Source organism: Melospiza georgiana, chromosome 14 (assembly GCF_028018845.1).
Source record: "Melospiza georgiana isolate bMelGeo1 chromosome 14, bMelGeo1.pri, whole genome shotgun sequence".
Lineage (NCBI taxonomy): Eukaryota > Metazoa > Chordata > Aves > Passeriformes > Passerellidae > Melospiza > Melospiza georgiana.
In genome coordinates this window covers 7851892-7872610 of record NC_080443.1, presented here as the reverse complement: position 1 = coordinate 7872610, position 20719 = coordinate 7851892, and the positions used below count along the sequence as shown (strand labels likewise).

General features: G+C 45.1%; 2 protein-coding genes across 2 annotated transcripts in view; one reads left to right on the top strand and one right to left on the bottom strand.

Annotated features, from left to right (window-relative positions):
* Positions 1-14356, top strand: part of MYLK3 (myosin light chain kinase 3) — a 33738-nt gene extending 19382 nt beyond the window's left edge. Inside the window, exons 4-13 of the mRNA XM_058034368.1 lie at positions 1514-2067; positions 3243-3348; positions 4360-4453; positions 4743-4852; positions 5507-5648; positions 6365-6435; positions 7843-7971; positions 8963-9115; positions 11628-11760; positions 12678-14356. Coding sequence (XP_057890351.1) covers positions 1514-2067; positions 3243-3348; positions 4360-4453; positions 4743-4852; positions 5507-5648; positions 6365-6435; positions 7843-7971; positions 8963-9115; positions 11628-11760; positions 12678-12749 — 1564 coding nt within the window. The 3' untranslated portion in view covers positions 12750-14356. The remainder of the gene's footprint in view (positions 1-1513; positions 2068-3242; positions 3349-4359; positions 4454-4742; positions 4853-5506; positions 5649-6364; positions 6436-7842; positions 7972-8962; positions 9116-11627; positions 11761-12677) is intronic.
* A 645-nt stretch (positions 14357-15001) lies between these two features.
* Positions 15002-20692, bottom strand: ORC6 (origin recognition complex subunit 6). The gene is made up of 7 exons (XM_058033883.1): positions 20628-20692; positions 20107-20236; positions 19167-19330; positions 18014-18103; positions 16965-17077; positions 15679-15750; positions 15002-15309 (listed from the first exon to the last, which is right to left on the bottom strand). Exons 1-7 carry the CDS (start codon positions 20690-20692, stop codon positions 15143-15145), a joined length of 801 nt encoding a protein of 266 aa, XP_057889866.1. The 3' UTR covers positions 15002-15142.
* Positions 20693-20719: the final 27 nt, after the last annotated feature.

Here is a 20719-nt window from a genome sequence, read left to right as displayed (position 1 = left end):
ATTTTGAAAGCCCACATGACAAAAACCAACAAAACCCCACAACCAAAAGGCCCCTCCAACTAAACCCCAACAAATGGAACTTCTGTGGCAGATTTTAACTGCCAGTGCCCCTCTGGGTGGGTGGGTGTCTGTAAAGTGGTTTATATGTGTGTGTGGGGGTGACAGACACTCATCCATACACACCCACAAATGTATGTATGACTTTGGGTGGGGAATTTCTCCATTGGTCCTGGGTCCAAATGTGGTGTCTGGGCCCCAGGTTTGGTTTGGGGATGAGGGAGGCCAGCAGGCAAGAGGAAGGCAGAAGCTGGAGTAAGCCCCAGGGGCAGCTGCAGCCCAGCATTGTCATGGTTTGGAGTGAGAAGTCACATGAGGGTGGTAAACACCTCTCTGAAATGGATGCAGCTCTAATGAAGTTTGTGAGCCCACACAGAGGCATCAGAGGAACATTGTGTTCCCCTGCCTGGAGAAGTGCCCGAGAGTCCCACTGAGCTCAGGCTTGTCTGGATAGCAGAGGAAGTGTTTGCTCAGAGCTGCCTTCAGCTGCTCTCCCAGCTCACACCACAGCAGCACCAGGGTGTTAAAGGTGCAGAAAATCAGACATTGCACACTCTTGTTTTAAGAAAGCAGAAACATTTTCTTTTAGAATATCTTTTGTAATGAGGTTGCTCCAGTAGAAGAGGCAATTACCTTTGTGAAAATGAGGTCTGTTCTCTCCCAGACATCAGAAGCTGGCTTCATTTGCCATTGTATAAAATCTCCTTTATAACTTCACAAGTTTCAGTTCAGCCTTGGTCAAATCAGACTGCTCATGACAGTTGGAGCTGTAACAGTTGACTCAAACATTATCACTCAAATGTCTGATGGAGTTTAGGAGCACAGAGAATTGGTTCTGACCTGTACTCTTTTTAGGCAACACAAGAGGGAAAAAATCAGTAAACTTTTCTAGTAGTTAAAATGCCAAGGAAAATAGTATTGCTGGAGTGAGAGAGTTTATCAAAACTAGATTTTTAAGAGAAGGCTGTGGAAAGAATGCTATCCCATCAGAAGACCCAAACCCAGATGGCTGAGTGTGCAGGTCAGCCAGCTGGAAGAGGACACAAGCCATCAGATTTGTAGAGCCACGTGAGCAGGCAGCCATTTAGCTAATCAGCCTGTAAGTTGTGCAGGCAATCACTGTCTGAGTGGTGTTTTGTTAGACCAACTGTAATAATTGCAAAAAGTGGGTAAGTTTTCAAATGTGGGATTAACTCTTTGCAGGGTGAGACATTTTGTTCAGCTGAAGGGCAGACATGTAGAGAGAGGAGGACACAGAGAAGGAGCCAGCATGATTTTTGGTGCTCTCCCCTTAGTGTTTGTGGGTCATTCCCAGCAGGATTGGTACAGTTAGGTTTTATCCATACTATAGAAATGTATGGGTTTGGAAATGCACAGATTTTTCTTCCCCCACAAAGTTACAAAAACCAGGCTGGCCACCTGCATCAATATCAAATGTCTCCTGTTTGCTCTGCAGGATATCCATCAGTGTACATATGACTGACATGAAAGAAAAGATTGAGATGGCCAAGGAGGGAAATGTAAGTGACAGCAGAGGTAAAAGTTCCAAAGTGAAATCCACACCAGCAGACTTGAAAGGAGTCAAACAGCAGCCTGACAAATTAAAACTTCAACAGAGTGCTAAAAACATCAGCCCCAAGCCAGATTCAGAAGTTAAAGGGGACAATAAGCAAAATGAACTTGCACCTCAAACAGGGAAGCAAAAGCCATTCCTGAGCAAGCCCAAACCAGGTGAAAAAGCTGAAGAGAAATCAGAATTAAAATGTGAGCCCATAACCTCACAGAATACCTCTGCAAAGGAGCCTGTGAAAGATGCAGGGGTAAAAGTAAAAATCCATCAAGAAACAGCAAAAGCAGAAAAATGCCCAGCAGACACCAAGTCTGAGAGGAGGGGATCTGAGACTGCAGGGGGAAGCAGACATGATGCTCAGCAGGGTACAGGAGAGGCACCAGAGAAAACCAAGTCTCTGGCAGCTGGCAGAGCTCTTCCAGTTCAAGGAGAAATCATTGGTAAGTTGCTCACAGCTACTCTTAAAACTTGTACATTGTGGGTTTTTGCTATTCCTGCCTGTTGTACAGACAGCAAGAGCAGGAGCAGTGCTCAGTGGAACACCCACGTCTTATACTTCAAGGGCTTTTTGCATTGGGTACCTTTGACTATGTGAATAACAATTCACAGATTCTTTTAATAGTATCTTTTTTTTTAAAGTGTGTTTTGGGAAAAAAATAATTTCAAATAAAATAGCATGAAGTGTATGTGTGATGAGAAGTACAAGAATTTTGAAAAACTCAATTTTCTTTAGATGCAGCATTTCTTCCTTCAGATAGAGGGTGCAAACCAAGCACACTTCAGCAACTGTGGAGATCCAGAGCACAGAAAGTACTGCAGGAAATGTTTCTTGTTGTGGCCTGTTATGTTATTGGCCAGAATCTCTGGGTTCCTGAGGGAACACTTGGTTGCTTTGTCTCAGGGAATGCTCTCTCCTGGCAGCACGTGTGTGTGTGTATGTTCCTGAGTGTACAGACAGGGGCAGATGACCTGACTGCTCTGCCTTTCTGAGCAGGGGCTAGAGATGAGTTGAATACATGTTAAATTGCAGCCTGAAATACCTGGAGATTAATTATAAAATTGCTTTCAATGGGGGACATAAAATATGGGTTTAATGAAGCTTTACCCTAGAAAACCTTGGACATTAAGTGATCACAGTTAACTAATTTAGCTTACCACAAACAGACTGAACTTAGTGTTTGTAATGCTAATATAATTGCACCTTTAATTTGGAAACTGCAAGATTCTTGCTGCTAAGAGGAACCCCATGATTTTATCAATCACTGTCCTCATTCCTCAGTGCTGTGTATTTTTGCTGGTTTTTCTGGCTGTCATGTAACAATTTAAAGATAAGTGTAATTTGTTTCAAACTTTCAGGTAGTATTTTCTGGTGGCCCTTCCTGTTAATGCATAAACTAAAATGTTGGTCTCCTGAAGGTGTCCAGTGGGTTAAGAAAACAGAGTGGAGGTTCAGGAGGTGGGATGCTGATCTCAGCTCTGGGACCATGATCCTTGTCTGTACAAGGGATTTAGCAGCGAAAGCCCCTCACAGGCGTGGGGTGCAGTCCCTGGTGTGAGGAGGGGGAGCAGGGCAGTGGGAGGGCAGCAGTGTCAGAGCAGCCTGTGTCCCCTGCAGATGACAGCCCCTCTCCTCCAGCCCCGTTCGAGCACCGCGTCGTGAGCGTGCGGCAAGCCGAGGTGACCGCCAGCTACTCCGTGTGCCGGCACCAGGTGCTGGGGGGGTAAGTGTGCCTGTCCCCGGGCTCTGGGGGCTCTGCAGCTGCCCCCAGGGGCTGGGTGGGAGGGACACACCAGCTCTCTGCAGCCACAGGGGCTCGGTTCATCCTGGAGCCCTTTGGGTGGTCACATCAAGGATGTCCCTTAGATGGATGGTTTCTGCCCCAGTCCCATGTTCATGTGCCTCACTGCCATCCTGGTGACTGTTTTTTTCATTTGTTTTAATAATCCTGGCCTCAGTGTTGTGGGAAGAACCTGTACCCTTAAGGCAGACAGATTCAGAACATTTGAAAGTCAACAAAGCCCATTAGGCCAGGCAGCTTCCAATTTTTTTTTTTCTGTGCTGAGCTGCACATTAAAGAAAACTAAGGAAGAGTTATAATTATTCTGACCTTATGTTTAGTTTTCACTCATAGGAAGTCTGCAGCTGCTTCAGCTTTTGTATTCCTGTATCCTTACTTATGTGACAAGAAGGCTTGATTTACACACTGATCCACATACAAATATGGCTTAATAAGTATAAGCAATGTGATGCAACAGCAGGGAAGATGGTGGTGAGGAATCATCCCAAGGGGCATTAACATGACATGGGGGAGAATTTACAGCATGCCAGAAATGCAGGCTGTGGAGTGGCTACAGTTACTGGTCTTATGGTCATTTAAAAAGTTCTGGGATCAGGACAGAAATATCCTTGTTAATAGACCCACTAACATCCCTGAAGGACAGCAAGGGGGTCCAGTTACAGAAGGGAGCCAGAGCATGGCCAGGCCATCATACCTCAGCAGGACCAGTGGGGTTTAATATTTTAATGTAAGCACTGAACAACTGGCTGGAAAGATAAACCTAATCCTTCATAAGCTGAGAGAAAGAGGAGCTCCATGCTGCTGGCCACCCGACCCCGTTCACTTTGTCCTGGGCTATTTTTGCTCATGATAAGAATAGTTCCAGGAGAGGTTTCTGTGCTCAGCTGCTTTCCCATCTTTCCCATTTTCCCATCTTTTCCTTGGCATCCACAGGGGGCGTTTTGGGCAGGTCCACAAGTGCACGGAAATATCGACGGGGCTCAACCTGGCAGCCAAAATCATCAAAGTGAAAGGAGCCAAAGAGAAGGTAACCCCACTGCTGGGAGCTCTGAGCCTGCCCTCCCTGCCAGGGCCAGCACCACTGCCCCCAGCTGCCCATGAGGGGCAGCTCATCCTTGGGTACCATCAAATACTGCAAAATCTTGGGCTTGCTGTGACTCTTCATCATCTCCTGTATTCATGATTAAACCCCCAGTCCCCTTGAAATCTGTGCTGTAGCTGTTGTTGGGCTTTATAAATAATAGTTCTGTTTTAGTGTGGTGGAATTCAAGGAGTCTATTTTGCTCATTTTTTGTTACTTTGTCATTTTTTTTCAGGAGGAAGTAAAAAATGAAATTAACATCATGAACCAGTTAAATCACGTGAATCTGATCCAGCTTTATGATGCTTTTGAAGCAAAAAATAACATCACTTTGATAATGGAATAGTAAGTTTAAATTATCTCAGGAATTGTCAGATGTCTGCGTTTTCTCAGGTCACTAAAGCAAATAGGGAGGGATAATCCTTAGCTGTGAAGAAGTGAGTGGTTTCCCAGCCTAAAAGAGAGTTAATCTCACTTTCAGAAGGAAAAAACAGTGCTTTAAAAGTAATTTCTTCAGGTTAAAAGCTTGTCAGAGCTTTATCTCTGAGTAATTTTCTCCTCTGCGCAGAATTAAGTTCACTTGTCAGATCATGTGAAACAGCTTTCAGTTTGAGAAGTTCCATTTAGTAAATTTAGTAGGTTGAAGACTTATTTTCCCATGACTAGTAAGATGAGAGAACAACAGACACTTTAGTGAAAGTGCAGAACCTTGCAGGTTCTCCAGGTCCCATAGGATCCCCAGGTCATGTGGGTTTGGGTTTGACATGTATGCCCCAAATACTAGTGCCAACTTTGCCATTTCTGAATTTAGATTGATACTTAATTTCAAGAGAAATAAGTCTCTTGAAGTCATTGAGGCTGCTGATACACTTTCTATTGGATGTTTTGTTAGGATCCTCAATTACAGAGCCAAATTCCTAATGTGGAAATAAATAAATAAATCATTGGGCTAATGCAAGATTTTAGGGTTTTTAATGCTTTTCTGTGTGAAAATTTTAGTCTTGATGGTGGGGAATTATTTGACCGGATCACAGATGAAAATTACCACCTGACAGAGCTGGATGCCATCCTGTTCACCAAGCAGATCTGTGAAGGAGTCCACTACTTGCACCAGCATTACATTCTCCACTTAGATCTGAAGGTCAGTTGTTTGTGCTCTCTGTGCTTCAGTGGTGCTGCTTTAGGCACCACAGAATCTCTGAACACTGAGGAGTAATTTCTCATTTCATGGACTCATGTCATAAAGGAATAGAATTAATGGCTGCAATGAATGGAGCTTTAGAGATTGATTACTTTTTTTCCAGTGTCTGTTCAGTAGCTTGCTTGGAATCATCAGGATTCTGGGGTTTTGCCTTTCTTAAATCAGAGCTTTTCATTCTCTGTAGCATTAAACAATTCCCTTTTATCACGGATTTTAAAAAAATTCACCCAAAACCTCCTTGGCTGGAAATGCCCACAGTCTTCCCTCTATTTCCCCTATCCTTTTTAACAGTGTACAAATACCTGTTCAATCATCTTCTATAGTTTGTACCTTTTCCTGCCTGGAACCAACCTGCAGCAAAATTGCAAGGTTTTCCTAATAGTCCCTTAATAATGGATATTTTTAAACAGAAATACAAATTGGTTTTTTCCTGCCTGTTTAAATAGCCCCTTACACAAATGACATTAAACCAGGCTGGCTCATAGACAGTTCTACAGCTGGACCCCATCACCCCCCATCCCCACCTTGAAAAACATTCTCACTGGAAAAAAAAATTGAGTGCATTTGTGGCTTTTTATGGAGGGAATTTTATACTATTTTTTGCTAGATATCTCTCTCAAACATTTAAATCAAAATACCCTCTTCTCTTTTTGTAGCCTGAAAACATCCTATGTGTAAATCACACAGGAAACCAGATTAAAATTATTGACTTTGGATTAGCAAGGAGGTAAGAAAGTTCAATTGTGAATTATATTAAAAAACAAAACCAAATCAAACTCACCAAACCAAACCTCTGACATGTTTCTGGTAGTTCTTGGGTGAGGATTTGTGTTTTGATGGCTCTGTAATAGTTCTGTGTGAATGAGTTAAGCATTTTGCTTTTGCAGGCATGAGTTTTCTGCTGTGTGCATTAATTATCTAATTACTTTTTCAAATAACATTTCTCTTCAATAAAGCTTTACTACTATTCTAATTATCTCAAAATTATTCCCCATGTAGAGCTTTTACTCTAGGGACTCTGTGAAGGCTCCCAGAGACTTCATGACTGCAGGGTTTCATGGTGCAGGTTCTAATTGTAGAAATTATCTGCTAAACTCTTCAAGTAGTTAAGTTGATTGAAGGTAAAAAAAAAAAAAAGAAAGAAAAAGCATGTTTGAGCCATCTCATTTGAAACAGAAAACCCTCAGAAAAATAGGAAATTTTGTCCATTCTTTTATTTTGCTTGCATGAGTTTAAAGAAAAGCAGTGAGAGCATAGGTCAATTGCCCTAGAATAAAAAGGAATTAATTCTACTATTATTAGGATAGTAAGAACAATAATATTTCTCTAATTATTTCCTAAATCCTTTGAGATTTTTCTTCAGCTAAAAGCTGGTTCATTCATGCACATATATATTTATGTGTTTGTATAGAAGTGTCTGTTCAAGGACTTTGTTTCCATAAAATACTTGTTGAAGAAAAAAAAAAGTACATTGAGTTTGGGGTTTTGTTTGGTTGGTTTTTCAATTGGGAGGGCAGTTTTGCAACAAGATCACCCAGGAGAAAGGGATTTCCAGGCAGTGCTGTAGTGGTTTGTTCTGTCAGAACACAGATGTGGCTCCAGCTGCCATCAGTGGCAATTGTTACTGCTTCAGTTTTATAACCTTTCCCTGTTTAGCAGTAGCAAAAAGAACAGGGTCATTTTCCCCATATGGGGTCACTGTTACTTGTTCCTGAGCCCAAATAATCCTCTTCAGTCCCACCTCAGCTATATTGAGTTATATCTGTGGTGCAGATGTTCACCCTGAGCTGTAGCTGGGGACATCCCACTAATCCAGTGCCCTCCAAATCTTGTATAGTCAAAACTGCTTTGTTTTGTTTATGGGTTTTGGACAACATCTGGAAAGCATCCTGTGGTGTCTGGCTATGACTCTTTGGGGGAGCCCTTTGCAGGGTTTAGTGTCCTTGTTCTTCCTCGTGGCTTTGCTGTGGCAGAGGGACAATGATGGAATATTCCCTGAGGTCACCCCAGAGCTGCCCTGGCTGCCAGCGCTCAGCTCTGCTCCCCTGCCAGGCTCCCAAAAGCTGTGCCTTGCTGTTCCCTGGGGGATGAGCTCCCAGCTCCTGACTCATGGCTGGCTCTTCTCCTGGTACAGGTACAAACCCTGTGAGAAGCTGAAGGTGAATTTTGGGACTCCGGAGTTCCTGGCTCCCGAAGTGGTGAACTATGACTTTGTGTCCTTCCCCACGGACATGTGGAGCGTGGGTGTGATCACATACATGCTGTGAGTGCCCAGGGCCCTGCAGGCCAGGCCAGGCTGCAGCAGCCCCTGAGCCCACGTGGCTGTGACCAATCCTAAGGAATTCTGCTAAAACTCCCAAGCTTTCCATACAGGGGCACCTCACTGTGTGCCCAAAGTTCTAAACAGCAAATGAGCCTTTGATGAATATGTAAATGTTCTTCTCCCTTATCATCTTACTTAGATAAGGTGATGGTAAATGGGTCAGGTCTTTTTTTCACTCTGAAAAGTTGCCCAAAATATGTGAGAATTTTAATTTTTGAGGACTTGAATCAATTTTTAAATTTGTAATCTGATCATTTTATAATCTTACACTTGGTGTGCATCTGCTCAGGAGAATTAATATGATCTGTGTTGGGCCATGGGTCTGAGAAATGACCTGTCATGAATAGGCCAAAAACTTTTCTCTGACATCTGGATGGCAACCATGGACAGCTTGTCTGTCCAAAGTCTCTGCCTTCTGATGGGCTTGTTTTGAATCCCAGAATCTTTCACAGACATTTTCTGTGAACTGGATACATTTCTGATTAAAATTTGTATGTTAGCCAAAACCCAACTGAATGAAGTAATAAATGATGGAAGCAATAAAGATGGGCTTAGAGACTAACTGTAAAAAGTAATTTATTGTTCAGAATTCTGTTTAATTCAAGCCACATAAGGATATGGCCCCCAGTTTGGGAAAGCTCTTGAGTCCCTCTAGCTTTCCTTGCTGGGAAGGCACTGAAGGATGTCTCTAAATCCTCACTGAATCCACTCCTTGGGGACCTATTAATGGTGCTCCCTGACCTAAGTGAACTGCTAAATTAATTTCCCCTGTTGCCTTATCCTGGCAGGGACTGAGAAATTGAACCCTCCATAGCTGAGAGCCTTTTCCCTCCTTCAGATAACAGCTACAAAGCAGAGGAGTCATAGAAGGAAAACCACACCTTGCATATGATAACTGCTCTTCTCCCCCACCCCCTCTTTCTTTTTTAAGGCTTAGTGGCCTGTCCCCATTCCTGGGAGAGACTGATGCTGAGACAATGAATTATGTGGTCAATTGCAGCTGGGATTTTGATGCAGAAGCATTTGAACAGCTGTCAGAGGACGCCAAAGACTTTATTTCCAGACTGCTTGTGAAGGAGAAAAGGTACCTGGGTCTGATTGTGAGAACTGTGGCACCAGTGATATTAAATTCTTACCAGGCAGTTGTTTGGATTGCAGCCAACAGTGAGAAGCTGCTATGTGACATTTTTGTGTGCTGGCTCTGGGCTTGCTGGGCAGTTCCTCAGTGATTTAGAAGCCCCTGTTTTAAAGGAAAGTGTCTGTGTACCCTGGCTGAAAAAAGTTGCTTTTCACAGTAGCATCAATACAGGCAGAACACAGGAAATGTGGAAGGATTTGCAGTATAGGAATCTGTCTCTAAAGCTTTTGCTTCTCTGAGCAAAAACTATTTCTATTGTTGGTTTGGACTGTCACAAGCCTTGACAGAAATTGCAAAAATGCCTCTTGAATGCCATGGAGGATAAATGGAAGCTGCAGCTGTGAAAATGTGCATTGTTCTATTCTAAAGTGGTTTACAGGCTTTTGGGAGATACTAGGGAGCATTTGGGACTTAACTCTGCTTGTGGCTTCTCATTCTTGGCTCCACTGAGATCCAAAGTGATTGCAGATATGAAACAATACAGAGAATGAGGATCATATTGATGTCAGACCATGGCTGGGGAGTTGGCTGGGAGAACAGAAATTTTTCTCTTGCTGAGTAGTGATACAAAACTAATCAAATCAGGAAATGATGCATACAGTAAAACAGATTGTGTGTTTGAGGGGAATTCAAAGGAGTGCTTAGAATATTAACAGCTTCCAGATCATTACCTAAATCAGACAAATTTTATTTTGAACAATAGGTTCCTATGAAAAACAAAGAATTAAGTGAAATTTAGCGTATTGCCAGCAGGAGAGATCTAAGGATTTTTTCTCAGATTGTAATGATGATTTGCTGTGAGACTGTAAACTTTGGAGTCTTCAATTCTTCTGTGCAATGGGATTAGGGTGTCCAGAGGCACCCTCTCAAAGTCTGGGTAGGAGCTGTGAATGAAGTGGGTATGTGAGAGAAGAGTGTCAGTGAGTGGCAGAGCAGTGATCAGCTGGCCCCACTGCTCACAAGGTGTGTGGCAGCCCCTGCTCTCCTGCAGGCACCTTTGCCCTGCTGGGACCCTGGCTCTGGCCTTGGGCAGGACCTGCAGCCCCTCCCTCCCTCCCTGACTGCTGAAATCAGGCTGGGCGGGCAGGAATTGTCTTTTCACCAGCTCAGAGACAGCTCAGAGCTCAGGAGTTAGACATAGGCTTTTGATTTGAAAAAAGGCAAATTAAACTTTGTTCTCAACAGCTCTACCTTAAGATTTCCTCTATTACCATATACTTCCCAAACCTTTTAGGATAGGCTGTGGCATTTGGGCCCATTGTTGGATGTCAGGATATTAAAGTATGCTTAACTTGATCCAAGTTTAGGGTGAATAGACAACAGTGCTTTTGAAATATGAGGCACAGAATATGCTTTTTAACTACGAGGCACAGCTAGTGCTGTCAGGACAGACAGATAACACCACAAATGTTACTTTTCTGTTAGCAAAGTTCTGAATTTGCATAACAAAGTGATACATTAACCTAAGCCCAGCTGCAGCGAGGCACTGCCGAGCCAGCAGCAGTCAGTCCTGCATCCCGCTCACCCCTCCTGCTGGAGAGCGCAGGATGCTGTCAGGATCCGGGCACGGGCATTGTACCGTGTTCGTTCATTCGGGGCAGTTTCTTTATCCCTAACTGTCCTGGTTTAGGGCAAATTTGGGAGAAAACCCCCAAAATGGGGCCCCCCCAGAAAGCAAACCTACACGGCCCCTTCCCCCAGCCGGTTTGGGAAGGATTCCTCAGAGAGAAGTGGAAAGAACCTATTCATTTAATAGGAACAGCACCCCCCAGCACACAAAATGAACAATGCCGGATGGCACCACTCTGTCATTGCTCTGAAAAAGATGACAAATTCAGAAAGTCTCTCCTGGGGGTGGTCACTCTGTTATCAGTCCGTCCTGTGCTGGGGCAGCTGCTGCAGCCACACGGTGCAAACTCTCCGTGTTCCCAGGACCCAGGTCCAAAAAAAGGGAAAGGAGAAACAGTCCAGGGGGAAATTTGGACTGCTTAGCTACTGACTAATGAGCAGAAGCAAAAAGCGCGAGCAGAGCAGGAGCAAAGCAGAAGTAAGAGCAAAGCGAAAAGCAAAAGCAGCACCATGTACTGTCCCGTCTGTGCCCCGCCAGCCGTGGGGGAGCGGCTGATAAGAAAACCAAAACTTTCACTCTTCAGAGCCAGTCTTGGAGGCACAGAACATGATATCCAGCATAAACAGAACGCACGGATGGGGACACAAGCATCAGAACGTCGCCCTAGGACACTAACAAAGAGGAGCCCGGGGCCCTGAGGAGGGGAGCAGAGGGCCGGGCTCTCAGGGAGCAGAGGGCCGGGTTTCACGGAGCTCTCGGGGAGCAGAGGGCCGGGTGTCATGGAGCTCTGAACAGCAGAGGGCCGGGTCTCACGGAGCTCTCGGGGTGCTGAGGAGGGGAGCAGAGGGCCGGCCGGGCTCTCACGGAGCTCTGTCTCTCTCCCCGCAGCTGCCGGATGAGCGCCACGCAGTGCCTGAAGCACCAGTGGCTCTCGGACCTCCCCGCCAAGGCCCAGCAGTGCAAGCTCCGCCTCAAGTCCCAGCTGCTGCTGCAGAGCTACATGGCCCACAGGAAATGGAAGGTAAATAATTCTGCTTCCACAGGGAAGTCACACCGCAGCCACAGCCATTCCCTCCGGTGTGGTGGCTCCCTGGTGCCCACAGGTTCCTTGGCTGTGAGTACCAGTTATGAGGTCTGTTTTTACCTGTAAATGAGGTGTTTGGTCATGCTTCTATTTCTTGTAAGTTTGGTTTCAATTTTTACGCTGATTGGTGTTTAGAAGTTTTTTACATCTTTCTTTCTGCATGTTCAGAGGCTTCAGATGCTACTTTATGTTAAAATTTCATTGTCTTTACACTTTTCCATTGCTAGCAGCTGCATTGATCTGTTGTCACTAAGGAGTAGGGATGCAACTTAAGGCAGTTTGTGCCTCCCACTGCAAAATGGGAGTGTGGGAGAGAGGAAACAAACCTAGGCTTAAACCCATCGAGAGAACTCTGCAGGATCTTGCTGATAACCCTAGGCTCCTTCTGAACTAAGTTTTTATGAAGTGATAGGTAATAATTTGTGTTTGAGTCTATTTGATTGTAGATAATTGATCCTAAAAGGTGAACACAGTGATCTTTTTAGAAGGAAGCATGTGGAATTGTGAGGCAAACTCAGGATCATTTCCTTCTCTTCTGTCACTGGGGAGTTGCATTTCCTTGGCAAGGAAATGCAACTTGCACTTCTTTCAGTCCTGCACTGCAAGTGCTTGCTGGCAAACTTCTGCACTTGCATTTTAAAGATGACACAATCTAAAGACCTATCCCTGGACAATTTACAATTCATAATAACACTGCAGAACTTCACAGTGCTGTGCAGGAACCACTGCAACCCACACAAGCTTGGGTCACTACAGGAAAATGGGTTTACCAGGAAGAGAAATCCCTGGCAGCTGCAGAAAAGTTCCTTTGCCTTGGTTTCACTCACACTTGGACTGTTCTGTTCTGTTCACAGAAACACTTTTATGTGGTGGCTGCTGCTAACAGGCTGAAGAGATTTCAGAGTATGTCTGTCAAGCTTGCATGAGCTTGTGTGAACCTCCTCCACTCCTGGAGATGGACATGAGGCTGTGGAAGGAGGACTCAGTGTCTCCAAACATTTCTATCCCTGTTTTATAACCTAAGGTTTTGGGACTGTCTTCCTCAATTATTTTGTGTGTTAGTGCTGTGGCTTCAGAAGAACCTTAAGGAAGAAACACAGGATTTCTAAAAGCAAAAGCTTTTTTTTTTTTGTTTGCTTTTACAAGTTTTTAGTTGTTCTATAGAGTGGTGGAAAAACGTGGCTGTTACTGGGGCTGACTTCTTGCTGAAGGCTTTGGCTCTGCAGAGTATTGTTGGTGTGTTTATAGCAGAAAACCCCTGGCAGTTTTCTGGTCTCTCACACCAAGCATGGGATCTCTAAAGACTTTTTCCTGACTGATGTTTGTGAGTTACCAGCTTTAGAGAACTGCCACACAGTGGCACAACTTGTCCCTCAGGTGTTTGTTACTTAAACAAAAGACACAGACATTGTTTTCTTCTATATTTCTTTCCAAAAGGTAATTTCCCCACAACATGAAGATGCTTTAGTGCAACTCCAGCTTGGGTGGTTTTGGTTTGTTGTTTTGGTTTTTTATTATTCTATTCTCTCCTTTAAAAAATAATCACTGCATAGTTAGGAACTGTGAGGAACCCTGGTTTGAGGTAACTTAAGTTAGTCCATTGCTGCTGTTTCTTAGGGCAAGTTGAATTGATTGAACTTCTGGAAGGAGATGTGTGAAACTGCCGTGCATACAAATCACCTAATGACTGTTGGGTCTATGCAAAAAGACCTCATGTTGTGCAGGAAAGAGGAGTTACAGAGATTTTATGTTTTTAAAACTTGTAAGTGCTGTTCGTTGTCCATGACTGCAGCACTTAAATTGCTAAGTTCTAGTTTGAGGATTTGTTTCTCCTCTCTGGAAATTTTAATGCAGTATGAGAAGCTGGTATGGTGTGACATGCAAAACAGGTTTCATTTCTGATAGGTTCAGTGACAGGGAAACAGTGTGTTGCCAGACTGTGCCTTTAGTCCAGTTAGGAGGTTGAAGCCCTTTTATCCCCCTCATTTAGCTCTTGAACAATAAGCTGCTTCTTCACAATATTAACTTATTTTGGATTTTAAACTCTTTTCATATGCATAGAGTGAGAGCCACTTAGAATCTCTCAGATAAAAGTATAATATTATTTATTAAACCTGTGGTTTCCTGTTCTGGATTTTGCAAAACTCAGTGTGAACTGGATGGGCTCTTAGGAAAAATGGAAACTAGTATTACTAAAAGTAGCTTTCCAGCAAAGGCACCTGTGAAGTTCCTTTGAACTTTATGGACTTTGACACCCCTTGAATTTGCAGAAGTGTTGGTTGCTAATGATGAGGTTTGTAAGACTGCATTACTCTGGTCTAGCTATTTTTTCCACTCAAGTGCTTCTCACTTTGCATAGTCCTGACTTTATCTGCAGCATTTCCAGAATTGGGACAGAGAAGAATCTTGATAATTTATCACCTTCTATGAAGGCCCACTTTTGTTCATGTTTTCCTTCCACAGTGTTTCTGCATGCTGAATGTCATTGTATTCATTGCTCTGTATATTTCTGAATTAATACTAATAAATTTCATGGAAGTGGAACAAGAATATTCATCAGCATTGGTTTAAGCCCTGCTGCCAGACAAACCTGAAAGTATTTCTGGGTGGGTCCAGAGATACAGGCCAGGCAGAAAACATGCAAGAGAAATGAAACAAAGGCCTCTTCTCTAAACATATGACTGTGAGACACAAAAAATCTGTTGCCCAGTCAACATCCTTTTCCTCTGGATATCTTCACTCTTAAGGCACAGACATCTCCATGTTTCTTATTTTGCATTCCAAGTACCTGTGCCAAGATCATGTCATAATACAAAGCTTTTCTTTCCAGTACTTTTGTTGTTTCTTGGAATATTTGGGACCCCTTACAAAAGCACAAGAGACTTCATTCCTATACACAAGAAAATAAATCAAATTCATTGACTGAACAATATTTATTTAAAAACCCAAAAAACCCTAAAAAATAAGGCTTTATTTCTCTGCTGGCTTTGCAGTTTAACAAGGCACTGTTAGTCCCCTTCCTCTTGTTTCACTGACTGCTTCCAGGCAGGGGCCCAAGGGCCTGTAACTTATAACTTATTTACACTGGAAGTAGCATTAGAATCTTATCTGCTTCTTGCAGCAAGAGAAGGAAGCTATTCTACCCCTAATGCCTGTGAGCAGTCACACACACTTCCTGTAAAATCCCACCACTCCATGGTGTCATTTATTAAAAATAACATTCTTAAATACTTAAAACCTAAATAAAATCAGCTGTCTGCCAGGCAGCCATCATTCACATGCTACTGGATCTCTTGTTAGAGCAGAGGGAGAGTTAAAATCAAGAGCAAGCAGCAGTTACATTACTGGGTGGCATTACAGAGTCACTACTCCTTGTCTCTTGTGCCTTAGCAGCATTTTCCAGGATTTTCTTTTTCCATTCCTCATAGTCCTGATTTGTTTCAGTCTTTGGCTGTTTACATGGCAGTTCCTCATCCTCTTCAGAGCCTGTGAGGAAACAAGAAAGCTCAGGAGAGGCCATCATGGGCAGCATGCTGCTGGGGACAGCAGGCAGTGAGCAGAGGGACAGACAGCAGGAAGGACAGCAGAGCTGTCCCTGTGCTGTCTGATCCTGTGGGTGCTGCTCCCCTCACCTGCAGGGACAGTCACCTGTGTGTCTGAACAGAGCAGCTGTCCTTCATTCCACTGGGACTATCCAGGATAAACCCCTGTGTGCTGCTGCCAGCTCTCTGTGCTCCACAGAGGTCTGCAGGACTGAGAGCACCATGGCCCATCACACAACTGCAACATGGGCAGCAGGAAAGCTCAGAACCACTCCAGTGAGGTGATTGTCACTCACAGCTAAACACAACTTACCATCCTCCTGCTCACACTGCTGCAGGGTGCTCTGCAAGCTCTCAGGTGTCTCTGCAGCCACTGGAGCAGCCTCTAAAAAAACAATAAGTTGCTTTGATTTGAATGGTATGTGGGGCTCCAAGGGTGGCTTAGATGTGAATCTTGGACAGCAGTGCCACCTTCCACAAGTACTGTTGTGCAGTCAGAGCAGTTCCCTGGTCCTGACTGATGCTCAAGCTCTACAAGAGGTGCCAGCACTTCAAGTATGGCATGGACTGACTGGCTGCTTTAATTAGCAGGCTGCTGCATTGGTAACCAAATGATCCACCATGTTCACTGCCCCAAACCACGCTGCAAACCACGCTGTCTCTCAGGCAGGATTACCAATTATTTCTTTCCCTTCTATTCCATTCCCACTATTTTCATAGATACCCACAAGAGGCAGGAGGCTGTGCAGGTGTACAGATGCACTCTTCCCTGAATTCTTCTGGAAATTCCCAGCTCTCTTTAGTTGTTTTAGTGCTGGGTAATCTTTGGGGGTTTATATGGCACATGCCTATGAGAAAGTAGCAGCTTTTGGGGTAGATTCAGGCAGCATGTTGCAGGAAACATCAGGGTATGAAGACACAGTGAGAGAGGATAACTTTCAGTGGGAAAGTAAAAAATGAAAGCCTGGGAAAAGAGAAAGGAGAAAGAGGAGGCAGCAGAAATACAAGGACATTACGGCACATACTGTATTTCTCCCCCACAAAAGGGAGCAGAGAGCTGCAGGCTCAACAATGGACAAGAAATATTCCTGACATCTGCCCAGTGTATGAGGAGGGGTGGTGCCAGGGAATGGCTGAGTTGGTAGCAGAGCAGCAAGGCTTCTGCTTGTTAATCTTGCAGTGGGGGAAAGGAAAGCACAGGAGTGAGTCAGCCTGAGAAGATGTTTGTGATAATTTGTGTGCCAGGTTGCCATGTTAACAGGATGCAGAAACCAGGCAAGAGGGAGGAATCCAAGATAGGTCAGGTAGTATGGGAGAAGCAAGGAATAAATTGCAGCAGGAAAGACAGGAAAGAGCAGTGAGCATTTGAGAAGAGAGGAAAATATTATTTTTGTCCTTGCCACTTCTCCCCTAGTTTTGTTCTTGTTAAGCTATGGCAACTTCTCCAGAAGCAAGGACTGGGAGTGGAACTGGGCTGCAGGAAACATGTTGGAATGGAATGGATGGGCAGGTTTGGCTGGAGGGGGACAGCTGAAAGTGATCAGACTGAAATCACCAGTGGAACAGGATGGGGCACTGAGGCCAAAGGCACAAACTTACTGCTGAGCTGCTGGCTTATCTTCTCCAGCTGACTGCACAGCCGGTCAAATATTGCTTTTTTCACTCCAGATGTAGCCACCATTTTAGTTTTGTCCACTTTTAGCTTCAAACACCTACAAGAGAAAGTTACCTCTGTACAAAGCAACACTCCAGCAACTATCACAGGTGAGGTGGTAATTACTGTACTCACACTGCCTGTGAGAATGAGGAAGGCAGGCCTGACTTTTTGTCCCACCTATCCTTGTGTTACTCAGAAACAAATCTGGTTAAAAACCAGACCCCTGCACTACTCAGTCAATGCAGCTCAATTGAAACTCAGGGTGAGCTGAACTTACATAAGGAATTGTTTTAGGAAAAGGTACAGGGAACCCAGGACAAAATGCCACTGCAACAAAGAGCTGAATGTGACTGAATGTGTCAAGAGAGCCCTTGTGAGGAGCTGTGCAACTACACAGCACCTGTACTCTGAGTAAGACTGTCACAAGGTGTAATGCTGAGGGAGGAACATCTTTGTATACCAGCAAATTCTTCCCAAGTGCTGGCTGAGTCACACACCTCTCTTAGCTGACATGGGCCTACAGCTCTCAGAGCCACCTCCCAAATGCTACAGCACCCTCAGGATGGGATGGTGTAGCTCTTGGGGCTTTTCCTTCTTCAGAATGGCTGCTTCTTGGTGCTGAGAAGCCCTTCTTGAACCTTGAGCAGTATTTCACCAGAAGCCATGTAAGTTTTTGCTTTGTGCAGTGCACTTTGAAGACTTCTCTATGAGGAAAGGCCTGGTTTGCTCCAGCTTTGCAGGAGCAGGGCAGCAGGACGTGCTAATCAAGACACTGAGTGAATGAGCTGCTGCACTGGATGGTGTGTCAGCAGGTATTTCATTTCACCAGAAGGTCTCTGGGCTGCACTCACCTGCATGCAGTGCACAGAGCAGCTGTTACAAACAGGGGCTTGGAGAAATGCAGGTCTGGGCTGCACTCACCTGCATGCAGTGCACAGAGCAGCTGTTACAAACAGGGGCTTAGAGAAATGCAGGTCTGGGCTGCACTCACCTGCATGCAGTGCACAGAGCAGCTGTTACAAACAGGGGCTTGGAGAAATCCAGGTCTGCTCGCTGTGCTTCCGAGAGGCTGCACTCGTACCTGGGAACAGCAAGGGACACTGGGGCATCTGCCTCACATGAAGCTCTCAAATCCCTCTGTCACTCAGAACAGGTCTGCTGGGCCACCTGGGCCTCTGCAACCCACTCAAGACTCAAGCAGAAACAGCTGCTACTGGCTGAGAGGAGCAAACAGGTGAGGGAAAGAAGGGGGTTGGGATTGCCCCCTCTTCTGGAATTAGAGGTGTTTTAAACTGGGGATCTGGAGCAAGGCATGTCACTAAAATCTACTTCTTGTGCTCCTGATCCACACAGCACTTTTAGCTCTCCCTAATATCTTAAAATTTACAGTGAGATGCTTTCCATAAATCCATCCTACAATAGAAGGCAGCATTACAGTTTCTTTGTTCCCTGGAATGTTAGAGAGAAAGGCTTATAAATGGAAAATGACAAAGTGGATATGCAGCACTGAAAAATGTCATTTTTTATTGTCCACCTGCCCCAGGCTACTTTTTCCCAGTTTGTATTAAGTGCCACCAAGCAGGCAGAGCCTTTGTGCACTGACCTGACAGCATTAAACATGTGCTATCAAGGGGACAGCACTGAGCTCTTCAGGGACTGCTCTGCTCAAAGCAGATATTACAGAATGGGAAATTTTAGTTAACTCTGCTGAATCTCCACTGAAGTGTTCTAGCTATTGGTTTTACAGTAGAGTGATGTGTATTTTAAGAGATGTCTATCCCCAAAAGGGAGGATTTATTTCTACTGAGCATTACTTCTGAACTGTGCCATGATCAGCAGTTAAATGGATGACAGTGTGATGCTATGGGCAAATACAGAGATTTAGAGTCCTATATTTTTTACACTATTCCCAGCTGAAAAATTCCTAGTTGGACAATCAGTTGCTGAGATTCACAGACTAAATCTTTCTAACAGATATTCTAAAAAGTGGCCCAGCTCATGGCTGGATTTTCAGTGCTGAAAACTCACCTCAGTGCTCCAATCAGTAGGAGATATCTGGCCCTTCCAAACTCAAGCTCTTTACACAGCTGAAGAGCTAAGAACCCTGCTTGTGGTTCCCAGTGTGCCCACAAGAGCTTCCTCACCTCTGCAGGATCTCTGAAGCCATGGTCACTGCCTCTGAGCAGCAGAACTGCACAGCCAAGTCTCGCATTCCCAGCCTTTGGTTCACCCCAAGCAAACACTCCAAAGACTTCATGGAGCTCTGGTAGGTGGTCTTGTTCAAACCAGAGAGTTTGACACAATAGCTCTGTCAAGAAGACAAAGACAAGCCCCAAGAATTAGCAAGAGTCCTTTCTGACATCTTAATCAGGCAACCAACAAAACCATTAAGTTCAGTAGCTACATTAAACAAATTTGTGCAATGAATAATTTATGTTTTCACTGCACACAGAAAGATTAACCACCTAGGAATGCCACATCTTTTAATGCAGTGATATTTTTAGGCTGTTTCGCTGGAAGTAAGGTTTGACATTTCCATACATGACACGACCCCTTTATCACAAGGTAATTAGTGACAAAATTACCAAAGCCTGGTTTGAAGACATGAGCAACACTTTCATGGAGTCAGGTCCAATTAAATTCTCCTCTGCTGTAAATGGACAACCATGAATAGGTTATACCAGGCATTAGTTTGACAGCTCAGTATTGTTCACCTGGCAGATTTACAGATGGAGGTTTACAGGTACCCCTATAGTAAGAGATTTCTTAGAGCAGCTGCTTTCTTCCCACAGTAAAAGAGACAGATCCTAAATTTAACATCCTTGTTGGTAATCTATTTGTTACTACAAGAGTTCAAATTCAGTTGACGTTATACCAAAGCAAGCTCAGTTAGTGGAGGGACTATGATAGTGATCTCAATTTTCACCGTTTCAAACTGAACAGTGAAAGGTTTACCACAGCAAACTGTGGGATTTAGGGGAAAGTTAGTTATTATTTCCCATTCCTGCTCCCAGCACACACTAGAGAACAGCGGTTTTGTGGAGTCAGGCAGAATGCAGCAGCCGCCCAGTCACACTGCCTTACTTTGTCAACCGGTTGTTTCATGAAAGCCGCCGCCAGGTCCAGGCACATCACAGCACTGCTCGTCGCCGTCATTTGAGCCATTAACCCCGTGCACTTCACCTGCGACAGCCGCAGATACTCCTCAGCTTTTCTGCAAAACACCCAGAACGCAAAGCCCTCGTCAGGAACACAGTTACGAGGCACAATGTCCCGCAGGAGCCGAGCCAAGGTTCGGCAGTCCGGCTGCAGCACGGCCTGAGAGCCCGGGGTGCTGAGGGGGCACGGCCGCCCTGCCCTGATGCTGGGCAGCGGCAGCAGCAGCTCTGCAGGGCAGGGCCGGCAATGCTTCACCCCGCCCGCGCCTCCGGGGCTTCCAGCGCATCCACAGGAGCCAAGGCGGGCGCTGCTGCGGTGCCGGGCACGGCGCGGGACAGCGGGTCGGGCGGGCCCGGCGGGATCAGCGCGGCGGGGGCTGCGGGCAGGGCAGGGCAGGGCAGGGCAGGGCAGGGCAGGGCAGGGCAGGGCAGGGCGAGCGGCGGTACCTGAGCAGGGCGGGCTCGGCCAGGCCCAGCCGGGCCGCCATGGCTCGCACGGCCCCGCGCTCCATCGCTCGCCGCGCCTGCCGCGCTCGTAG

What these genes read in the sequence shown, in the direction of transcription:
- ORC6 (XM_058033883.1), bottom strand. Translation starts at nt 20,692, where the DNA reads ATGGAGCGCGGGGCCGTGCGAGCCATGGCGGCCCGGCTGGGCCTGGCC. An exon ending in GCTTCAGAGATCCTGCAGAG is followed by an intron (nt 18,104 to 19,166) that starts GTGAGGAAGCTC and finishes TGCTGTTCCCAG; the next exon opens with GTACGAGTGCAGCCTCTCGG. An exon ending in GCTCTGTGCACTGCATGCAG is followed by an intron (nt 17,078 to 18,013) that starts GTGAGTGCAGCC and finishes TTTCTCTTGTAG; the next exon opens with GTGTTTGAAGCTAAAAGTGG.